The sequence below is a fragment of the Lytechinus variegatus genome, chromosome 3 (assembly GCF_018143015.1).
Source record: "Lytechinus variegatus isolate NC3 chromosome 3, Lvar_3.0, whole genome shotgun sequence".
In the NCBI taxonomy this organism is placed as follows: Eukaryota; Metazoa; Echinodermata; class Echinoidea; order Temnopleuroida; family Toxopneustidae; genus Lytechinus; species Lytechinus variegatus.
In genome coordinates this window covers 68,356,266-68,381,729 of record NC_054742.1, presented here as the reverse complement: position 1 = coordinate 68,381,729, position 25,464 = coordinate 68,356,266, and the positions used below count along the sequence as shown (strand labels likewise).

Below are 25,464 nucleotides of genomic sequence, written 5' to 3'. Positions count from 1 at the left end.
TCAGACGCTCGGCTTTTTAGTCGGTAGAAAGCTGATCTCTGTTGAAAGTTTGGGGATTGTGGAACTTGTGGTTAGCGCTAAAGAAGCAGCCTTCCTGTACTTGTGCCTCTTTGTCACTGTTGCCCGACCTGACAGATAACGTATTATGAAGCAGAGACAACAACAAAAGCAAAAAAAAATCTATTTAGTACAGCATTGAAAATGCCATAACAACTTTGCCATGACAATGATTAAATGTTAGTGTGGTAAACCCCTCCCCTGAACAAGCTTTTTGGAGACGGCCTTGAAGTTGCTATGCAGGTGTTCTATTAAAATTATCAGTTACCACAAATCGAAGAAGACTTAGGGGTGATGTGACAATTTTCATCGTGTAAGGTTGCGATCTTATCCTGTACCACAACAAATAGATTATAGTGAAGTAGCTTGCAACTCGCTATCACATGCTAAGGAATTTGATTGTCAAACAAAGCCCAATATTGGCAATATGACTTAATTCCTTCCTAAATGTATGTGTGTGGCCCCTTCCTATATCAGTTAAGATGAGAGAAATAAATTGCATATTTTGATAGTGTGATTGCAAGTTTATTTATTCAAAGGTAAGAAAAATACTATGATTTCTTGATGCTAAACTTTTTGGAAAGTAAAAACAAGAAAAAAGGAAAAACAGCAAAATATGTAAATATTCACACTTTAAGAAACACTTTCAAAGTAAAAGAGAATGTATGAATACATCTGAAATCAAGAAGGTAAGGAACATAAGCATGATAGATAGTAATTGATTTCAAGGAAGGTAGTCTGATGATGATGTGTAATCGATAAACATATGATTCCATCATTCTCCACAGCTTTCCATGAAAGACTGTACTGGTTAACAAACCTGCATGTATGTGTAAGAGTACACCACTTCAAAGGAATAAACTTCTTTTGAAAGATTCTTTCCTTGGCAAGGGATACTACCAGCACTTAATACCAGGACAAAATACATTGTAACTGTTTTATCAGTGATGTTAGTTATTAGAACAGATATGCTTATATTCATTCCTTGTTAATACATGTTGATTAATTTTCCATCTTTGTCATAATTACTTGTAGCAGATGAATTCTAACAAAATCATTGGTTCTGTAATTATAACATGTGCTTAACAACATCTTTATGTTTATATGTGTAGGTAGGAAGCATTATCATTTTGTATTGTTTCACTTCTCTCATTAATTTTTTTAGTTCTCTTCCCTTCTGAGTATATAAGTTAGACAATAGCTAACTTTTATTAATTCACAACTTGCAACATTTTTCTCTAATATCACTTCAAATAAATAATACACCCCAAAACTTCAGGATCTATGTTTCATTTTATTCTGAAGTCAGTGTTATGATATGAAAATTCTTTTATTCTTTTTATAAAGGAATTTTTTTAAAAGATACTTTGAAATGGTACATGAATTTATGTACATTCAGTTGTGAATCATGGTAGATCTTAATTCTTCAGAAGTTTAGTGAAATATGTGGCTTCCTTAAAAATATTGGATTATATGTGTAATGATTAATACTTGCATGGCAAACTAGCCAAAGTAACAATTCATTTAAAATATACTAACTGATTTTTTTAAAATCAATAACATGCAGCATTCTTTAACACATGAATATATTTTTTATTTAGTTTGTGCAGCAGACAACCAACTATTCACAGTTCTCCCAAGGTCAAGCCTTTCAACAACCCGTTAGCCAGGGACAGCTCCCGCAGCAGCCTATACAGCAACCCATACAGCAGCCGTTGCAGCAACCGGCACAAGTCCCCAGCACCCCTCAGAGGACAACTTCCGATCAACATGCCAAGATCAAGAGGACCGTGTCTGGTGGCAACCAGCAACCACCTCCACCACAACAACAACTGCCACAAGCAACTCAGCCTCAGTCTCAGATGCAACAGCTGCCGCCGATGTCGGCCCAGCAGCAGCAACACGTGACAGTCACCAAAACAACATCTGTATTGCAGCAGAGTATTCCTGCTATTCAACAGGTATGTCAGTCAACTCTATGTTTCATCAGAGATTCATTTCTTGAACCTGAATACATGATATTTGTGATGATTTTTTTTATTCAAATAAATACAGATAAGGTACATGGAGATGACTTTAACTGAAGAAGCACTCAAACAAAAGTCTGTGCTAACATTAGAAATCTTGCTAAGATTAGATAATGGAATTTTTCATCAGTTTTGGCAATTTTTATCAGCTCAAATATTTTCCTATAATCAACCATTTTCGACTTTTCAGTAACTTTTCAGAAACCATGGCATTGTAAATGTAAAGTTCTTTGTTTATTGGTGTAATATACATGAACTTATACCTTTGAACAGGTAATATTGCGCAATATTTTGTTCATGTGTGTTGGTTATAAAACTTTCTCTGCATTGTCTTCTTTTTTCTTTTCTGTTTTTTTTTAAAAGTCTGGACAGCCATCCCATGCCCCACAAGTGAATCAGAACAGTATACAACAAACCCAACAACAGCAGATTCAACAAGTCACCCAAGGGCAACCACAGCAACCACCACAACAGCAACAACAACAGCAGCAACAAGTAAGTAAATCTTCAATTACTCCTCAACAGCTTTGACCGGGTGCTGTACCATTAATCCCTCTAGTTCTGTTCTGCAACTTATGAAAACATTATCAAGCATGCGAGTAACAATTTCATTATGAACTGAAAAGAGAGTATGATGCATTGTTTATAAAAAAAAAATAATAATTAAGAGTGGAAGGATTGGGCACAACGTGCTCTTTGTTATTTGATTAATATGAAATGAAATTAATAAGTAGTTTTTCTTGTCGTTTTCCAAGAAATGAAAATGCAGTTAAGTGTGCGTAAGTCAACCTCCAGGTTGACTAATCGCCCAAGTCAATTTTGTAGATCTGGGGCCCGTTTCATAAAGAGTTGGAACTGTTGTAATTTTGCTATTATGGCAACTACCATGGTAACCTTGATTTTGATTGGCTGCTGAACGATGTTGCCATGGTAGTTGCCATAATGGCAAAGTTACAAATTGTAATTCTTTATGAAACTGGCCCCAGATGGTGCAAAGCTAGTGTTATTAACCTCTTTAGTAGAATTTCACCTAAGATGAATCGAATTCTAAGGTGCCAAGACATTCTAGGCAGGCTTTACCTGTAGAAAACATTTCCTTGTTGAATACATACTTGGTAGACTCTCTTCTTTCCTGTAGTATACCAAAGAAGGTTTATGAAGGGAGATCCATGTTTTTAATGAGAGGTTTCTTTATTCTTACAGCCTCAACATCCCATCCAAACCAGTACCGCCCTTCCCCAGCCTACAGGATCTACCGTATCCATTGCCGCGTCCTCAGCAGCCGCCGTTGCGACTGCAGTGCCGGTATCGCTTCAGCCACAGGGCTCCACCCCTAACCTGTCGACAACCATCACCTCTACGACTGCCCCAGCAGGGTCCATGTCCGGACAGCAACTCCCCCAGGACAACAGGCCACAGACAGTGGATGCATCTAAGGTAATTTCATGAAATGTATATTGGTTGATAATTGCTATATAAAGCAAGAATGCACAAGCCAGCTTATGTGACACACTTTCATGTTCCTGCCCCAGATACCAAATTATGATTTTACACACAATGAACTAAAGAGTCAAATATTACCATGTTTGGACAACTGCAACACTTATAAAAGGAACTTAAAAAAATTATCAGAAAAGTGGCATCCTTGTATGTTGTGTGTGGTCTTCCCAGGAACAAGGTGATTGATTATCTTCATTTCTTGTTCCAAGCCCCTCCTATAAAGACAATTCCGCCCAAGTCTCAGGATGATTTGACTCATTTGAGTATCATCATGGGTGCCTCCCCTGCTCAGATTGCTCTCAGAGAATGCCAGCCTTCCCTATGTATATTATCTCTGAGCAATTTCTATTTGAATTCATTTTATTGGGCTGAACTACTTGATCCCTCACTCTTCCGTTGTTACACAAAACATACAGTTTTCACCACAACAGAGCCTTTTCGCTCTCGCCTCTTTCCTCTTTCCCCCTCCCTCTCTCAATCACTCCGACTCTATCCTGCATTTTGTTTCTACTCTTTTATACACAATGTTGCCTCTGACTAGGTCAGAGCTTTAGCATAGTGCTTTCTGTGTGTGACGTACCCCTAGTGTCTATTTATAGCATCCGTGTTTGGAGCCATCGCCTGTGTGCTGTATGTTGTCAGCATACCCCATTGCCATGGGAATTATCACTCTCGGGCATCATCTTTCTTTGTGTGTATTATTAGTTCTTGGGATAGTCATATGGGTGGCCTCCTGTTTACTGCCTTATCAGATCATTTAAAAACAAAATTGAGGTTTCTCAAAATGTGCTTTTGTTCTTGAGATGCAGTATGTGATCAAACATCTGTCTTTTGTGAAGAATAAAAAAATGGGTGAATGTTCGCTTTTGTCTTGTTGGGGAAACTCTTGTTCTGTGTTGAAAGGATTCTGTGTCTATCCTTAAAAGCCATTTCTAGTATCTAGGTTTGGAGCGGAAGCTCTTGCCCCACTTCAGAAACGGAATTTGTGTCCAGTGCCAATAACTGATTTCAATGTCGAAGTGTATTCTCCTTTTCAGATTTACAGACCACACAAAATATCTTTGATGCAAAGTATCCTGTAAGGCATGGAAATTTCTTGGCATGGGGGCATTTCAAAATGATGGGGGTTTGGCCCAAATGGACAATATGACATGGTAATACTTTGGAAGATCTCCTGTTGGAAAGACACAACCCTATCAGGAAGATGACAATTTGGGCTTTGTGATTGGTAATTGACAGTAATGACTGCTTAATTTTCAATAGAGAGCAGTGTTGATTAGTGCAGGAGTTTAATGATGAGCAGAGGAAATCTTGGTCCCCAAAGGCCTTCCTCTGGATTTAGCACATCTGCCTCTCATAACTCTTGAATTCATATTTGCATGATCCTGGCTGACAGTCCAAATTAACGATTCCCCCGGCAGGACCAAGCTGGATTCGAAATGCAGGAAATTATCAGAACTCAACCCACAATCTATGTCTTTGCTTCCCTTCCTTTGCAAAATTAGAATAGTTAAAAAACATGACGAGAGTGACCTATGTATTGCAAGGGTCATTGGCTCATGCTCGCAATGTAATGTTGTATCATAACACATCAAAACAAAGCAGTGCATGATGTAACAAGACAACTTCCTGAATACTATCTTCTCGTTCTTGCAGTTTGATTGGGTGTCATATTATGTCATGTCAGTGTACATTTATGTACAACACAACAGATACTAAGAGAACCTTACGGAGCCTATAATTGAGCCCAAATTCCTCAACTTTGATATGAAAAAAAAAATGGAACAAGAGAGGCACATTATGAGATAGCGAGCGAGTGAGCGCAACGTTCATGGAAAGTTCCATCACGGGGGAGGGTAGACTGTGAGGGAGGATCAAGCAGGAAATCGTGAATCAGTGTAATGTGACATAGCAGACAGTCCATCCAACTCTCTTCTACAATTCATCCCAAAGGCTATTCACTCACTGGTTATTGTCCTCTTCTTTCAGGTAGCGCCTGGAGGCTGTAGCACGAAACCCAGAATGGTAGACCTCCCCCTCCCCCCGTGATACCTGTCTCAATCCTTTGTGGTCATGTAATGTCTCGGGCACTTCTCTCATGTGGCTAATGTTGCCCTTTATATGTGTGTGGACCTGCAAAACCTCCCTCATTTCATTTTGTACATGCATAAATAGGGATGTAATGAATGAGTAATAACTTGGTGATGGTCCCCCACTCTAATCCTTTGGATCAATGTTGATTGCTTTTTTAAGTTGGGGAAACTTACCAACATTCTACTTATTGATGTGTGCTTAATAAAGTGTTAACCAATGTCTATAGATGTATTCTCCGGAGATGTCAGTGGTTTGTAATTAAGAAATGTCAAATAATGCTAGTGTTTTTGTATAAAAAATCTGGATGGGAAATCTGAGTGATTGGAGTAAAAAAAAAAAGATTGTTGACACAGTTGGTATCAAGCAAACTAGGGTTCCAAAAAACAACTCATGTACACATGCATATTGATTTCATGTTTCCTTTTGAGGGATTGCATGGGGGGGGGGGTGCTAGGACTTTATATGTGACAGTTGTAGCAGAGACTAAGTTGCATGTAGAGATGAAGTATTTGAGCCTGTTCCTCCATGTCATCCAACACCTCAGAATAGTCCAGACTGCAACACATGAAGTAAACTTTTCTGACTAACATTGCATATGTTGTTGGCTGTTCAGGCACTACTGTGGGCCAGAGATAAGGTTGATTTGCTGGCCAGCCAATGTAGACGGGCTTGAGGCAGGTGTGGCCACGCTATGCGAATGTTATTGCTCACAAATGTTCCATGTGCTCAGCCCAATCATGCAGATAATCTGACAGCCACCAGATCTCTGGCATGTGCCGACTGTTGGCTCTCTCACTGCCCTCTTTCTGACCTTACTCTTCTTGCATCCACGAGGGCTCCATTCCGACTGCAACGGATACCCACCATTATACCCTTCACCCCCCCCCCCCCCCCCCCCCCGATAAGTAGTAAATCAAACTCCAATCAAAACAATGTCAATTACAGGACATTTTAGTCCTGAGAGGTCCCTCAAGCTGACATTAAACCATCAACAAGAAAAAAGAAAAGGGAAAGTGCAATTCCGGAACATGATGTACGTGCCAGTTGCATTGGAAGTTTTGACAGAGATAAAATGTCACGGTTATGCATAAGACATGAGATTAAGAGAGACGATAGTTCTTGTGTGCCAGGAGACTCAAAAGACAAAGAAGACTGCCATGTCATTCACCACAAAACCTGCTTAAGAGGGAGAGTGGGATAAACATAAGGAATAGAAAAGGAGGGAGAAGAAACTGGAGGCGGGGAGGGGGAGGGGGGTAATGAGGGAAGGGTGGGGAACGTGAAGAAGAGATTTCAAGCAGGACGAGATAGAAGTTCTAAAAATTGACAGGAAATGGAAATTATTGATAACTCTTAAAAGATTGATATAAGAGATGATGAATCTTGGGGAAGAAATCAAATGAACTCTTCCTATTTCTTTTGAATTAGAAATCCAAACAAAACAATAATTCTGCAGATAAAGTTGCAGAAGCCAAAGAATAGATGAAAATAAAATATAATTTGTAAAGATTAAGTAGGAATTTAGTAATTTCAAGTAACAGACACATATGCATATAGAAATATAAATGAAGATCTCAACATAGATTTCGATAAAAAGATAAAGAAGCATCAATGGATTCAAGATTAAGGTGAATGAGAGAGGAAAAGGGAGAGGGTGTTACTAAAACAAGGTATGACTCATTTCATACCCGAAGGTACAGACAGAATAAGTGTGGGTTGAAAGATGAATTCTATTTTAAGGGATGCTCATAACATGAAATAATGAGCTTTGTCTTTTTTTTTAAATTAGAACATTCAATTTCCAGCTGACAATATTTTTGATGTAAAAAACTATTTTGCTAAATAATTTATAATGAGTACATTAAAAATTACCTATTTTTACATTATCTTATGGATTTTAGTTTGAATAGGAAGTGCATTTGAAAAAAAAAAGAAAGTATAGAACTGTTTGAATGTAGATTTCTTTTTTATTTTATTTTAGTCAATTTATTTATCATTTTCTAGAGGGAGAGGTCGAGAAAAGGTCTTGGCAAGTTTGACAACCTAATAGGTGCACTTGAGTGGATTTTGTATCTTTCTAGTGCTTATGAGAGCTGATGTTGCAAATGAAAGTGTAAATTTGCATCCTGTCGTTTAATGAAGAACTTACCGTTATCAGTCTGATCAGAAAACATGATCAAATTACTGGATGGAGCATAGTGGGACATGACGTAGAAGGTTATGAGCGGGACTTAGATTAACATGGGAGTTATTAAGTATTAAAGTCTGCTTTGAGTGAGAGTGAAAAGATTGTTTGCATACCCTGTCAGATCATGTTTCATGTTAGAAATTAAATTTCATGTCCTCCTTTTCAGAGTTTTAGAAAATAAGGCAGACACCAATTAGCGTGGTCGATATAAAGAATGATGTAATACACAAGGTCATGGACATGTTTTTGGTATTGGATCATTTGGCTTGGTGCATTTTCACCACAGAGCGGCTATGCCAAAACTATTCTAATGATGCATGACATTATTGGATTACTCGTGTATTGATGCATGCCATTTTAATTTCCTTACTTCAGTGGAGTCCCATTAATTCTGACTGTGCCTCAATACCCGTGACGCTCAAGCTTTGTCTACTAAAGATCTGGGAGCGTGCATAACAAGGCAGCTCTCACTTTATATTAAGAACGCCAGCCTGTCTTAGCTACCAATGAGATTTACATTCTCTCTCCAACGTCACATTGTGAAATATAGACTTAAGTATATTGTTCAATGGTAGGAAAAGTGGCATTTTGGTCATTTAACTACTTATCAGTTATCAGTAAGAATGAAAATGAAAAACATGAATTGATGTTAGATCCTAGATTTCAAACACAGGTAACATTTTTTTTGGAGTAAAATTGGTTCAGAAATAGCTAGAAAATAGATAATTCAAACATTGAGTCTTGTAATGTCATGTACAAAGCCATTTTAATTAAGAACCATAGGGATTACTGTTGCCCTGAATATATGTACATACGTGCAATCCCCGCAGAAGTCACGGGACCTTTGTGTAGAGGACTATAACTTAGTATAAATGTATATTACGTATGTGCCATGGTTGAGACCCCCATTTTCAGCCTAAATTCCTATTTTTCCCCCTTTCCAGAGAACCTAAAAATTAGAGTTTCTAAGGACAGTGCTTAGTGTAACACAGTGGCAAATTGCTATTGACTGCGATTAATGATAGTGAAATCTCTGCAGAGCGATCAGAGGCCTGTGATTGGTTCATTGCGCAGAAACGTCCTGACCAAATTCATGCGTATTTATGCAACCATCTGGAACATAAAATATATGCCGTTACATGCAGAGCGTTTCATTTTTAGCAATCGTTCCGGAGACCCTGTTTTAAGACCAAAGTTTACATGTAGTTCCAGATCCCTTGATGTTCATTTTTTTTTGTGCGGCACATAGGTATCATTTTATAATTCGTATACCCCCCATCACAATTTCTTTCACATCTCATTAAAGCACTTGACAGTTCTAAAGGAACAAAAACATAAGTTTTGTGAAGCAGCCCCCCCCCCCCCTCGTAGAATAAATGTTGTTAGCGGCCCTGCATTTTAGATTTACACTACAGGGAAAAAGAAACTTGGCATGATTTTGCGGGATGCGCATTTTCCCGTTAGGCACTTTTTGATCAAAACACGATGCAATCTCGAAGCAATCACGATGCAATCCCGTTATTTTTAGGCCACTTCAAAATGGATAACGGGATTTTCAACCCGCAAGATCGATATTTCAACACGCTATCAACCCGATAGAAAATCCTTAATTCCCGATAGACAGCGGGCCGGGCCACTGCTAGCGCGCGCATCAAACGCGTCCGGAGTCCCCCGATAGAAATCCATGTGCGCAGCTCTTGACCGAGTGACCCAGTTATAGTTATAGTTACGTCTTTGGCTTAAAGGACGAGTAGATTCTCTTTCCAATGTTTATTTACGGTGCTAGCTCCATGATTTATTTTCCAGTGTTTGTTACCAATGACTTCTTCCGTTTAAAAGGACGATTAGATAATCCTTTTTTATCTTTCATTTTTATCTTTTCTGTAATTTTATAAAACTTTAATCAGGTACGTATTTCATTCAAACAACGAGTATTTTCATCATTTTCTGTTCATTACGTTTTTTTTTTTATTTCATCATGTCTTTTATAAAAGATTCGCTTTCCATCATTTACTGTTCATTGTTGTTGTTTTTAATCAGTAATAATTCGTTCATTTAAAGGACGAGTAGATTTGCTAACCATCATTTTGTGTTCATCAATTCTGTGTTTTTTTTATTTCATCATCACGCTTTCCGCCATTTTCTGTTCATAAATTCTGTATTTCTTATTTTATCAGTTACGTCGTTCATTTAAAGAGCGAGTAGATTTGCTTGCCGTCATTTTTCTGTTCATTCTCTTTTTTTTTCATTTAATCGGTTACAAGTAACGTTCATTTAAAGGACGAGTATTATTCAGTTTTGAGTTTTATTTATGGAGTTATGAAATAGAGATTTAGAATCAAGTTATTGTAACGGAATTAAACATATAGTTATACTTAAATAAAAAAAACAACCTTTGAGATACGAAATCCATATTAAGAATGGAACAGAGATGACTATATTTGCTAACCATCATGTTTTTGTTAATCAATTCTGTGTTATTTTCATCACTTACGACTTTAAATCAAAGAAGATTCACTTTCCATAATTCCATTATTTTCTGTTCATTAATTCTGTATTTTTTTATTTTATCAGTTACGTCTGTAATACGTCATTCATCTAAACGACAAGTGAGATTCGTCTCCCATAATTTTCTGTTCGTCAATTATGTGTTTTTTTTTTTATTTCATCACTTTTACGTCTTTTATTCGAGGAAGATTTGCTTTCCATCATTGTTCGTTGTTTTTTTAATCCGTAATACGTCGTTCATTTACAGGACGAGAAGATTTGCTCACAATCATTTTCTGTTCATCAATTCTGTTTTTTTTTTATTTCATCACTTACGTCTTTTGTTAAAAGATCCGCTTTCCGCCATTTTCTGTTCATAAATTCTGTATTTCTTATTTTATCAGTTACGTCGTTCATTTAAAGAGCGAGTAGATTTGCTTGCCATCATTATTCTGTTCATGCTTTTTTTCCATTTAATCGGTTACGACGTTCATTCAAAGGACGAGTATTATTCAGTTTTGAGTTTTTATCTATGGAGTTATGAATTAGAGATTTAGAATCAAGTTATTGTAACGGAATTAATCATATAGTTATAGAATAACTTAAATAAAAAACACAACCTTTGAGATACGAAATCTATTAAGAATTGAACAGAGATGACTATATTGGCTAACCATCATTTTTGTCTCACCTGCGAAGCAAAGTGAGACTATAGGCGCCGCTTTTCCGACGGCGACGGCGGCGGCGGCGGCGTCAACATCAAATCTTAACCTGAGGTTAAGTTTTTGAAATGACATCATAACTTAGAAAGTATATGGACCTAGTTGATAAAACTTGGCCATAAGGTTAATCAAGTATTACTGAACATCCTATTAGAGTTTCATGTCACATGACCAAGGTCAAAGGTCATTTAGGGTCAATGAACTTAGACCATGTTGGAGGAATCAACATCGAAATCTTAACCTGAGGTTAAGTTTTTGAAATGTCATCATAACTTAGAAAATATATGGACCTAGTTCATGAAACTTGGACATAAGGTTAATCAAGTATCAATAAACATCCTGCATGAGTTTCACGTCACATGACCAAGGTCAAAGGTCATTTAGGGTCAATGAACTTTGGACGAATTGGGGATATCTGTTGAATTCCCATCATAACTTTGAAAGTTTATGGATCTGATTCATGAAACTTGGACATAATAGTAATCAAGTATCACTGAACATCCTGTTCCAGTTTCAGGTCACATGATCAAGGTCAAAGGTCATGTAAGGTCAATGAACTTTGGCCATGTTGGGTTTTTTTATTGAATAACCATCATATCTCTGTAAGTTTATTGGTCTAGTTCATAAAAAGAGGACATAAGAGTAACCATGTATCACTGAACATCTTGTGCGAGTTAGAGTAGTATGCAAAGTCAGCACTGCTGCTATATTGAACCGCGTGATGCAGGTGAGACGGCCAGAGGCATTCCACTTGTTTGTTTATCAATTCTGCATGTGTTTATTTTCATCACTATCGACTTTTAATCAAAGAAGATTCACTCTCAATCATTTTTCTGTTCAATTCTGTATTTTTATTTTATCAGTTACATCGTTCATTGCAAGAACAAATCTATTCCCTTTCCATCATTTTTTTAGTCCCCAAAATTATGTTTTTTAATTGTTTCATCAATTACGTCTTTTATTCATAGAAACGCTTTCCATCATTTTTCTGTTCAACAATTCTGTATTTTTATTTTATCAGTTACATCGTTCATTCCAAGAACCAATAGATCCCCTTTCCATCATTTTTCTCTTCATCAATTGTTTTTTCATCAGTTATACGTCAAAGAACGAATCGCTTTCCATCATTTTTCTGTTCATCAGCAACTCTTTTTTTATATTTAATCAGTTACTTTGTTTATCTGAAGGAGGGATGGATTCGCATTTTCTGTTCATCAATTCTATGTTTGTTTTTTTCAGCTACGCCTTTCATTCAAAGAAGATGTAGATTTGCCTGACATCATTTTCTGTTCATCAATTCTGTTTTTTTAATCACTTGTATCCATGGTTCATTCAAAGAACGAGTAGTTTTATTTTCCATCATTTTTCTATTCATCAAGACAGACATTGTACCTTAATTCCTAAGAGGATTTGAATAGTAAATGGAAATGTTCAAAACAAATTGTCAAAGCCTTCATTTGCTGAAAATAATAAATTGTTTAAAATAACGTGATAAGTAATTTTCCTATATTTCCAAATTTTCACAACATAATGAAGCACACTATCAGTAGATTTTATTTTCAAGAGGCCAAACATCTTTATGGAAAGAGGGGTGCGATATTCCAAAGCTGGTGTCATATCGTAAAAAAATTGTAATAGGCCTATCTGTATTTTGGTGTATTTTTTCGGGGGTGGAAGTCTGATTGATTTTAAAAATATTTATGTATTTGATATGATGAGTGTTAAGTCATATCCATTGGCATTGCGGCATAGACCCCAACCGCCCTTCAAAGCATTATCATATTTTGTGCGAATAAATCTTTCATCCACCCAACTAATGTATAGTGAGTGGAATATAATGTGTACAACTTGTTATAAAGTTTTGTATATTTTTCTAACAACTGCGGATCGAATGCTGAGAGAGAAGAATATTGGGGATAATGGGAAATAAAATGCAGAATCGTGTGCAGGACACGGAGATGACAAAAAGGACAACTCCATATTCCGTATCCGTCCGACCGGGACATTCATGAAATTTTCTGTCCCTGATTTCTTTTACTTTTGACAGTCTGTGCACTGCAAAAACTGCGGTGTTAATTCAACACCAGTCTGGAATCTATATGACCACACTAGAGAGGTGTTAAAAAACATTGGTTTGGTTTTGGACTAATTCCAAATATGCGTTTATACAACACCAATTATTATTAATAAATCATCGATTTGAATTAAAGCCGGTGTTGTTTCAACACTTCTTTCGTGTGGTCATATATTCCAGACTGTTGTTCAATAAACACCGCAGTTTTTGCAGTGTGGTCAGTTTATGAAAATGAAGTAAAACTTGAGAAAAAAGGGAATCGGACGTACAAAAAGGTTGATAATTTTTTGGAATTGTCCAAAAGGAAGGGAAATAAGAAAGGACCAGGTTCAGGACATGGCTAAGAAGTCGAAGAAAATTATAAGGAAAATAAAAAAGGAATAAACTACAAAAGAGGAGGAAGAGAAGAGGAAGAAAATATTTCGCTCTGTGCAATCAAAATGAACGTCTCTTTTATTGCCGTAAACATGGTAAATGCGTTTGTTTCCGAACAATTTTGTTTTGGTGCCTTCTTCAAGATCTCAAGTCGTAACGAAACTCATTTGAAAAAAAAATATTTTAGAAAAGGCAAGTACAACTCGTATCTTTCAAATGTTAGGGATGATTTCACGTCGTATAACATATTTTTGTGATATTTTTACCTCACAACTCTTTACGAATACGAACCTTCAACAATTCTTAGATTATTATTTCTTATACCTCTTTACCATGCCGTGTGCTCCAAGATCCAATCGAATCTCGTATTATTTCGAAAGTGAAGTATCCGATTTTACGTTATAAATCATATCGATATGATATGATTTATACTTCAATACATTTTACGAATCCATATGTTGAAAACCAACAATATTTCTAGATTATTCATACTTTTTATCAAGCCAGGGCGCTCCAATATCCAAACGAAACTCGTATCTTTCAAAAGCTAATTATTTTTTAACTCCAAATTCTTTACGAATATGTTAAGAACCTTCAACAATTTTACATTATCATTTTCATATAATTTGATCTGGCTAAGGTGCTCCAATATCCAAGCGAAACTCGTAGCTTTCGAAAGCTAAGAAAAATTATTTTACGTCATAGATTACAAAGTCATGGATATGATTACTTTCTTCCTTAAAACTTTTTACGAATAATTATGTCAAGAACCTTCAACAAAATTAATAGATTATCAATCATTTTCATATACGCTTTAATCAGACCAAGGAGCTCCAATATCCAAGCGCAACTCCTATCTTTCAAATGCTGAGTATAATTTCATGTCATAAATCATAGCTGACATGATTACGTCATAACTCTTACGAATAAAGAACCATCAACAATTTCTAGATTATATTTTTGTATCTTTTTATCAGGGTCTGTGCTCCAAGATCGAAGCGAAACTCATATATTTCGGAAGTAAATTTGAGTGATTTTACATCATGAATCATATCGATATGATTATATTTTAACCTCAAAACTCTTTACGAATTTGTTAAGAACTTACAATTATTTTTAGATCATCATTAATTTCAAGTCGTAAATGGGTGATTTCAAGTTCGGTGTTGACCTTTTTGGTGTTGGTGTATGGTCAATTTTTACACGATTATAACGCCAAACATAAATTGAAGATGGTCCCGAAAATCAATCATCATTGTTGAGATGACAATAATATGATCTGAATCAGTTATGCAAACTTGAATAAGTTTTAGAGTTAGGGGAAGCAATCAAAATTTCAACACCATCAGGGCCGACACCGGACTTGAAATATCTCAATCAGATGATTTCCATTTCATAACTCTTTACAAATATGTTAAGGAACTTCAACCATTTTATAGATTATCATTTTATACCCGTTTTTGTCACACCGGGATGTCTCTATTATTCCGAAAATGCGTCTTTAATATTTCTTATCGGAGAACATAAATTCTGTTCAAAATGTAAATGGACATTATCTGAAATTGTGAAAGCCTCAAGACAATCTTAAAACATGTCCCGCCTTATAATCATGAATAAGAAGGGTTTCCTCTTTACAAAAAAAAACACATTCGGATATTCAATGAATGATCTGTGAACACGCAATATTCATGTCAGAGTAAAAATGAATTAGCAATGAAAGTCGTCAATACAGTTACATTTCCACTTCAATCCTTTTTGTTCAGTTTCGCGCAAGGGTGATCATTCCCTTTAAAATCATTTCCTGTTGTCTCGCCTTTTAAAAGGTGCGCGCGCATGTCCTGAAACTAGCTTGCGCATACATCTATCGCGCAAAAACGCGCGTCAAACCAACGGTCCAAGATCTCGGTGGAAGCATGGAAATCACGTTAGAGGCGGGGATGAAAATAATCACGACCGCGCACGATAAAATCACGACCGAGCACGCTAGAATTTGCGTCTCACTTTTGAGTTTCCCGCTACAAATCCGTTCAAATCCCGTTAGACCATCCGCACATTTGCTAGCGTGTTTCACGATCCCGAATGCCAAGTTTCTTTTTCCCTGTAGTGTAGCTATCCTTTTCTAAACATGAAACAGTTGTGTTTACTGTGTTTCCCAGTGCTGTGACACATTTGTTGCCAAGATTTAATAATTTTATTCTAAGAACTCGGCAATTAGTAGACATTGCTGGTATGCGGATATAAGGAGGACTGGAATATTACACAAGTAATCCGATATATCATGCTCCTTAATGAGAAGCTTTCAAGGATGAACTAAATAAGAGTGTGTCTGTGATTCTAACATAACATGGCCACTGCAGGCAATTCAAGCAATGGTTCATTGAAGTATAATTCTTTCTTTTTCAAGTCAAGTCACCTGTCCCAGGAAGTAGAGGACAACTTGGAGGTGTATCACGGTGCATGTCCAAACCGATAGAACGTCCATAATGAAAATCGTGCTTGAGATCTCTTACATCCAGTTCACCAATTGAACTTACACTTGATTGTCAAGATTGATTGTGGTCAATGTAATCAATCGTAACGATATTCTTCTATGATCATTATTTCATCTTTCACCGAATGAAGTATTCTGTCCATTTTACGAATGAAAATACATTCATTATTTGGTTTATATGAGTCCTAAATTTTTTTTAAATATGAAATTCATGAATTTTTATGCAAAACATGCTCATGCAGTGCCAGTTCGGTCTGTTGATTGTTACGTCATTACAACATGCGCACTGATGGTGCATGAGCTGCAGTCTCGGTGCGCGAGTGCCATGGACAAAATCGTATGGATCCAAAATTGCACAGTTGATGACGTAATTGCAAAATGGGCTGAATGAACGATATCAAACAACCAATCAAATCACAAGGATCTATCTAGGTGTCATATAAAAGTTGCTATTATGGTTACTATGCCATCCAATAGTATCTTTCATGGAATCCTTGATTTTGATTGGCTGTTGAGCATCGTTTCCATGGTACATGTAGTTACCATTGGATGGCAAAGTTACCGTAATGGAAACTTTTATGCAACCGGACCCAGGTTAAAGTCTTTTGCTTGATTTCAGGCCCTGAAAGCTTCCCATCTCAGTATTTCTCAGGCTTTATAATTTATATTATACAACACATAGGGGATTTCATGTGCTCTGGCTTCTCTTTGGGTCCAGTCAGCAAAACCTAATGGCATCCCTGCATTCAAGTGATTTTGAACCAGTTGTCGTTTTTCAGCATTTCATGTTTAAGTTTTCAAAGACATTAATTTTTACAACCAAGAGAAAAATCACTAGAAGAATGCAACCTTGGTATGAAGTAAACATCTTTGAAAATTGCATTTCTATGGTTAAAAATATGTGTGTATCGAACACAGCCATCAATTCTTCAAGAATTCCATAGTTCAATTTTCTGTTTCTCTTTTTAGAATGCCACATAACAAGCAGCTACAGTGCACATGTGGTATTTCACCAGTGCTTCATTTTGCCCATGGCAGAGCACCATTAAAATAAATGAGTATTGTGAAACATTGCATTTGGATTTGAATTTTCTCCCACATGCTGTTAGGCTATGGATCAGTAGATATTAATGCCTGTATCATTGGAATGACGTATTAGGGGGCCACTGCCAAGGTACAGAGTCTAAATTACATCCATTTGATTGTAAAAGCTTGGTATTCAACACTTTGACAATGAAAACGAAATGGAATGCAAATAGAGTGATTGTATATTGCATTCTTTTAGAATGTTTCAACATTTATGCTGTTTGCTTAATCATACTAAGTATCCAGCATTGCAAGTGTTCCTTGTTTGCCTATCCTGTTTCTTGAGGAAATTTTATATTCCTATGAAGAGAACAGGAAGTGTTGATAAACGCTCTTGTTTATGTTTTCTTACCAAAATTAGCCATAATATCGGTTTGTTAGAGGGATGCAAATATCATAAAATCTGATTCATTACGTTGATACAATTTCCTGGTCGATATTTTCTATATTTAGGCATATATCCATGCTGTTTGATGTTTTTATTCTGTTCTCATTTGTAAGGCATCATATACTGTAGGGAAATCATTTTCCTGGTACCACCACTTCACAGTTTGTTTGTTGTATTTGATACTACACAAACTGTCTTTTCCGTAGCAGGTTCTTGCATAAGACTTTAAAGATGTTATTTTAAATATTTCCCAAACATCCTAAATGCAAATCAAATTTGAGAAGTAGAAATCTGCAATGATACAATGCTCTTGGTTAGGCAGAGATAAATTTAAAGTTTGTTGCATAGAACTTTCCTCAAAGATATATATGCCATAAATGTTTGGGATTCTTAATCATTTCCAATAACATCAGCAAAAGCTGAATTCTAAACATAGTTTCTGTCACAGACTTATTTTAATGATAATTACATATCTTATTGCATTGAGAAGACCTTGGAACCTCAAGCCAATTGTAGTGTATAGCCTAGGGTTGCAGTTCCAGGATTTGAAATGAAAGGGGGTGTAGAAAACAATTTTCTTACATTCAGCTACATAAATATCTAGGCCTATGCCCAATATAGAGGGGGTTTGGTCCCTTGCAACTACTACACCTATTCTGTTAAGTAAGTCTAGAATGAATGGCTCTATAAAATACCCCACTGGGCAGTGATCCCCCCCCCCCATTTCTTTCCCTTTTTTTTCATTTCGGGACAAGGTTGACAGAAGCAGTATTTCCTATAATGCTTGAAAATTTAGGGCTTCATAATTTTGATATTGTCTCTTAGTAAACTCTTCATGTTGAAGTCATTTACAAGAGCATTGGCCTCTCCTTGAACCCCTCCCAGCTTGTTGACTCACACCGATATTTTTGTCACTTTTTTGTCAACATGGGTACCCTTAATTCTCTCCCAACAATTGCCTCAAACATATCAATATTCTCGATACTTTTGCTAAGCCGTTTGATCTGTGTTTGAGATGGCGTATTCCACTCTCAAGTGTTTATCCTCCTTATCAAGGGAGTAGACCGATTTCCTCCATGCACTGTCTTACAGGCGCAAACAGGTGCCACATGTTTCTGAACTCAAATTTGAAGACTTTGTGCCTTTTTCTTTTCTTGTTACACCTCCAAATTTAGATTTAGAACCAGAAATGTGCTTCCATCAACGCCTCTGTGGAAGGGCTTACACATACCTGGCAGGAACAAGGTGTGTTTTCATGTTCTATCCCTTGCTAAGATGAGAAGACCTTTCCATTGAATTATTCCATGTAAAATATTCACATTAGAATTTTCAATCACTCCTGTAGAATTACTCCTGACTTACTCATGTATTATCACAGTCATGTAGTTTGTTACAAGGAGAAGTTGATTGTTAAGAAGCTTAGTGATTGATCGTTGGGATTATTTCTATGATTATCCCATTGATTATTCTGTCTGATCAATCGTAAAACCCAGCCCCGTGATCGATTGCTGCATGTATGCCTTATGTTACAGTGCCCTTATCCCAATCTCAGAATTTTTTGTTTCACACAAGCAGGTGTTGTTTTGTGTTCCCGCACCAGCTGTTAGGACAAATTAGTCAAATGTTTGTTGTGTTCTCTTAGTTGCTTTTACATGTTGGATTTACATGATATGTTTTTTTTTCTAATGTTGTAAATTTCCATTGCACCTGTAGGCTTTATCTTGGTATGATGTTGAATCACCAACACAAAATGCTTTCTCATCATTATAAATGTGCGGTACAGTTAATCATAATGATGTATCATGTTCTACAAGAACAACAGTTGTGCTCAGTCATTCAACGCAGTTTCATTGAAAAAAAAAAGATAAACAATGAGATATCAAATTTAAGGACAAACATGATTTGTTTTATTTTCCCTCTATTTAATGATTATTAAGAGTTACTCAACTTATTTTCATTATTTTAAAAAGGCTGTCCTTTATATTTGATGGTTTTGGTTTTATTTTAGTTTTAAACAGAATTAATACTAATACACTAAAACTAATATAATTTGAAGTTAATGTTTTAGAATTTATTTTGTCAATAGCAGAAGTCAACCGTCTTAACTCTTTTACTGTAGTGGTCAGCGAAGTCTACAAATCCATGTCTAAAGGGAACTAGTTATTATTTCCTCATTTCTCCAGCAAATAAATGTTAATATCTCGAATACCCTGTATATGCAGAGACTTTTCTAGAAATGAATTTAAATAGCAGAGAGGAAGTTGTAGCACAATTTACATTTGTGATTAACTTGAAGTTAAATCAATGTAAGATTTTTACGTGGTAATTAGGAATAAGGTCAGATATACAGCTTCAACTTGCCTGCTATCTACCTTTCATTCTTAGTCATAGACATTTCCCATGGATCTATTGTGTTTCCAGGTCATCTGGCCATCTGGTCATTTCTGAACAAAGTCTTTGATCTGGAAAAATTCCCGCCTTATGCTATCGATTATGCTTTCTGCATTTAAAAGCTGGAGATCCAGATTTTTTTTTTTTGTCTTCCTGTTCAATGTTGACTTCACCATCATTAAGAATTCTTTGAACTGCAAGAAATGCATCATGAAGATAAAGATTTTAATGCGTGATGTTCACTGATACTTAGTTGTAATGAGATAAATAATATATTGGAATATATTGATAGAAAATGTGGAAATGAGAAATAAAGTAAGTAGGCAGGAAAAGAATAGAAATAGTTGTTTGGATTTTAGTGCCTCTGAGAATGTGAGAGAAGAAAAAGATATTGGTCGAGAGAAGAATGTAAATGATGCAGTGGTATATGGTCAGGGTTGTAGTTTTGATCTACACTAATGTGATGATTAGTATTAGAGTTTGGTTTGAGGTTAGGGAGGGTTTGCGTAATTTGGCTTAATGTGTGGGATTTTCACAGGAACATGGGGGGGGGGGAAAAATTCTTCCCTTTTTTTCAAAAAAGGTGAAGAACAAAATTTGATATTTTTTACACAAGAAATCCATCTTGCACTGTTTCCAATTCTCTCACATATTGTCTTGATTGTCTTTGATGAATGAACTTTTCAAAATGATCAAACTGATTTTTTTTTAAATTTTCACTCCCCCCTTATTTTCATTGCAGCAGGTATCTGGAGATGGTCAGGCATGGAGTTCGCCTGCTCTTGAAAGGAGGGATGTTACAAACGCCGATGGTACCAGTGCTTGTCCCTCTGGTACTGGAGAAGAAAGGTAAGTTCTTTAACCTCCTTTCCAACAAGCATCAACCATGCCTTGCCTAAGTCAAATCTTTGGCAAAGTCTTTCTCTCCTTAGTCAAACTTTGTCTGAAGTCAACCTCTCCTATAAGGTTAAAACTCTGGCAAAGTCAATCTCATCTTAGTTCAATCTTAGTTCAAGTTGAAATTTGTCTTTATTAAGTCACCTCATTTAAGTCAGAACTTTCCTGAAGTCGGCCTCTCCCAAGTTACAATTTTGTCCACTGCATTTTAGTAAAAAATGTCTTATTCAGCCTCACACAAGTCCACACCGAGCTAAAGCCATCCTCACCTAAGTTAAAACTTTGTCAAAGTCGGCCTAAGTTGGGTTAAACTTTCCGCAAGTCACCTTCGCCAAAGTTAAAATGATGTTTTTGTCAGTCTTACAGAAGTTATAAACTGATTGAGTCAACTTCAACTAAATCAAAACTAAGCCTTTGACAAAAATCATGATTCCTGAACACACATTAATTTAAAAATTGATAGTCGGCATTTGTCGGGTGTGTCGGTTCTAGTGGTTCTGACTCTCGCCTTTCAAACAGAGGGTAGTGGGTTCAATCCTAACCATGGCATGTTTTCCTTCAGCAAGAAATTTATCCGCACTGTGCTGCACTCGACCCAGGTGAGGTGAATGGGTACCCGGCAGGATTAATTCCTTGCATGCACTGAGCGCCGGTGATGGTAGCTCGAGCTAAGCCGGGGTAATAATAGCAGCGCTTTGTATCCTCAGGCAAAGGCGCTTTATAAATGCAGTTATTATTATTTTGAATACCCTTTGTTCATATACATATTTGGTGATTTGTTGCAGTGGAGCGGAAGGCAGTCAGAATGTTGAAAAGAGGCAGGGCAAGAAGAAGCATAGCAAAACAAGCAAGAAGAGGCCAAAGCTTAGCATCATATCTGTGGATGAGGAGCAAGTCATTGAATGCTCTTTGGAGACGCATAGGGGAGACACTATTGTCTTCAAGTTCAGCGAAGATGATCAGCTGGATGGCATCGTCTCAAATCTGGTACGAAATAACGTCTTTGATTCGAAATATATGTTAACTACCAGATGAATTCAGTTCTTAAAACTAGTTTATATTGTAAGTTTCAATATCTTCTAATTGAGCGGGTTGTGTCGAACAGTGAAGAGATCTTGACCCTGTAACAAAAGGGTTTGCAATCACAGAATAGTAATGGCCAATCATGATCACTCTTGTATGTGCAGGTTATTCACAATACTCACTATAAACCAATCACCTGCTCTGTTGAATGATGCAATTATCAAAAACCTTTGTGTTGTATGTATTTTATTATGAATATTACATATCACATACCCTTGGAATTAAAAACTAGCCACCCCATGAATATATTTCATCTTTGAAGTAACTTGTGGTTTCAGAACATTAATTTTATCATTTTATTATTTCAACAATTATGGAGGAAAATATCCATGAAATTGAGTCTTTTTTTCATTCAGGCATCTAGAGAGGAAAATAATTGAGCTAAAAAAAGCATGTGATCTTCTTTAGGGTAAAGTGCAGCCATGAACAAAATATTGTTTGAGTTTATAGTGTATATGCTATGTTTGTATTATAAAGTATGTCACCAACGTACCAGGAGATTGAATAGAATTGTTGATGGACAGTCAAAACAAGTAATATAATGCCATGTTTACCTACAGTATTTTTATATCAGGTCAATGCAATATCTATAGGCTGGGACAAGCAATCACTACTTCCTGTTTCAATATTAATGCATTTAAAATCAAATAAAGTGTCAATGTTTTGATAATGAGATAGTATTTGTTTAAAGGTAAATTCCAGTTTTGGTAACGATCTCAAAATGACTTTTTAAAGAATCTAATATAATGACCACCCAAGTGTCTGTTTGTATGAATGAAAAATATGTGCCAAAGGATTCTGGAAGAAATTGTGTAATTGCTGATAAATAAGCAGCGTAGATTTCAAGATTTCACAAAGTTCAGTTTATGTAACTGTACCAGATCTTGATCCTCGATGATATACTGACAATTAAGCCTGGTTTTACAGACTTTCTCATGAAATCAGTGTTTACTGCAACTACTGGCATTTCTCTTTAAAATGGAGGGTTTTCAATCACAATCCTAAAACAGGAAATGATTTCTTTTTAAGTTTAAGTTGCAAGTTGGGGCCTCTGTATCTTTGCATGTGATGTAAAATATATGTACCGTGCAATGAGCCATAACCTTTGCAGTAAATTTGTAATGTGAGAAGCACTCGTTATGACTTTTCTTAACTTTTCTTTTATTTTTAGACCAATTTACGATGCTCATATATGTAGAGCAGTAGAAACACAAACATTTATGTAAATGCAAGTTGAAACCCAAATAGCTTGAAAACATTTTTTTACAGATGTAATGTGAGTTATTTGTCTTAAGTTCAAATAAAAAAAAATTGCTGATTAAAATAATTTGATTTTGCCTATGATTGAAAGAGTATTGTATTGCTAATGATTTCCATTGAAACAACAATAAAAATAAGTTTTGTAAAATATGCAATACCTAAGAAATTATTAAAATAAAACACTTCGATTCGGATTTGATAAAAAAACCCACCTAAACAAGAAATTTGCAGTTCTTAGGATATATAGAGAGATTTACAGCCAGAATCAAATTTTATACAGAAGATCATTGCCTTGATAATGCAATCTGTTGCCCATATATGCCCCAGAACTTTTAGGGTTAAGCTTTCATTATTTTTACATGGTAAAACTTTTTATTTCATTTGTTTGTTTCTAATTAGAAAAGTAAAGGTCTCCTATCAATGAATGTGATATGATTTTGTTTGATTTGTAGACGATAGCCAAGTGGGTCCACGAGCAGCATGCAGGCCTCTTCAAGGAGCAGCTTCTGAAGGTGATGGAGGATGCCAAACGTTTGGGACCAGGCTCCCACCTCCAGCCGGGTCCAACGTCCTCTACCACCGGAGACGATGCCATGCCCAGCCAGCACCTCCAGGAAGGGGTGGTTCCCCCAAGCCCCAGCAAGGCGGTGAACTCGTCGGACGCCTCCCCTCCCAGCGGGGACGAGTCCCAGCAGCAATTGGTATGGTCCCCAGCTCTCAACTCACCTGCTTCACCACTATCTGATCCTTCAAGCCCAAGGCTCAGCCCCCTTTCTTGGCCCTCTTTGGTGGGTTTGGTGGGACTGGCTCTCTCTCTCATTCAAGTTTTGAGTTGTTTTTTTCTTCCTTGCTATGTGCAAAATGGACTGCTGTGGTAGCTGGCCTTGGAGTGAAAACCACCCCCCCCATTATCTTCCCTTCCCCATCCCCCTTCCACCCATTTAAGTTTGAATGTACAATTAGCAGCCTGATAAGTTTGATGACATCATCTCTCAATCCCCCTTGCTAATCCTCTCTATCCTCCTATTACATTCCTAACCACTTAGAATATAGTTGATATGACATGATATCCCTCCAGTTTTTCTTAGTGCTTTCCCTTTGATAAAGGAATGTGGGTCATACATGACATCATCGTATGGTTCAGAGGAAAGTAGGACATGCTGCCGTCACACCAAAGAAACCGACTCCAAACCGACTGATGATTTATCGTTGGTAATAAGGTAATAGATTGGTCAGTTTGGAGTCTGCTTCGCCGATGTGACTGTGGCATTGGTTATTAGCATCGGGAACCTACTTTGCTTGTCAAAGGCTGAACACAATTACCCTAATGTTGGTTTAAATACACAGAAAAGGTCATTTTAAAGTTAGTTTGAATTGATCCATTCAATTCTGTCCGACATGGAGAAAGCCAATTTGATAACAATAGCTGCGTCTTTTCTCTGAAGAAACTCATTACCTCCAGGGATTTCTTTTGTACACAAGGTTATTCTGCTAATTGATATTGGCACATTGCTCCATGCAAGAAATGCCATTGAAATTTTGGTGTAATCCTTTGCTAAAAGAAATTTTACTTTCATCTTTCCCCAATGGAAATATGGTTAATCCACACAATATTTCCATTTTCTCAGAATGTAATTGAACAGGGTAGAACTTATGGACCCCTTGGTTGCTAATATACTGAAATTGTGAGATAAAAAAAAATACTCAAGACATTAATTGACAATTAAATAGTAACATGCAATTTTTCAAAGAGGGGACTTCCCCCCCCCCCCCCCCCCACATCGAAATACACTGTTTTATGGAAACTGAATAAATAAAGTACTTTTGCAATTAAAGGAAGATAATAAGATGGTGTGAATAGGGGATTCAATTTAGTGTTATCCCCTCCTTGAATTCAAACAGAGCATTTTGGCAAGGTACTTTAAACAAGTAGAAAAATTAACATGCCTGCAATGTGTGAATCTGTAGAATTTTCAATTTAAAGTAGATACTTTTAGTGGTTCCCACTTCGAGACAATGTGAGTAATGTTTGTATGTGAAATTTTGATATCTTTATTCATATACACAAAAGCATGAAGTTAGCATTATAGAAGTAGAATTTCCGTAGAGGTACTGATACAACTGCTTTATTTCTTCTGTGTAGATTGAGGAATAACATTATTAAATTAATGCAACATGTACATGGGTTGATGACAGTTTGCATTGAAGTGTTATTTGAATAACTGCATGGAATTTCTTTTGTGTTTTTCAAAATAAATGACTACGAACAATACTATGAATATCATTTGTTCTCCATTTTAAGATGCTATTTTGATCTTTCGTTCTCTCTTATTTATTTCCTCAT

At 36.4% G+C, this 25,464-nt stretch overlaps 1 protein-coding gene across 1 annotated transcript in view; it reads left to right on the top strand.

The window, feature by feature from the left end:
* LOC121411767 overlaps positions 1-25,464 on the top strand; it is a 110,537-nt gene that overhangs the window by 73,223 nt on the left and 11,850 nt on the right. The window contains 6 exon segments of the mRNA XM_041604610.1: positions 1,659-2,018; positions 2,448-2,579; positions 3,288-3,521; positions 20,623-20,729; positions 21,563-21,764; positions 23,573-23,821. Coding sequence (XP_041460544.1) covers positions 1,659-2,018; positions 2,448-2,579; positions 3,288-3,521; positions 20,623-20,729; positions 21,563-21,764; positions 23,573-23,821 — 1,284 coding nt within the window.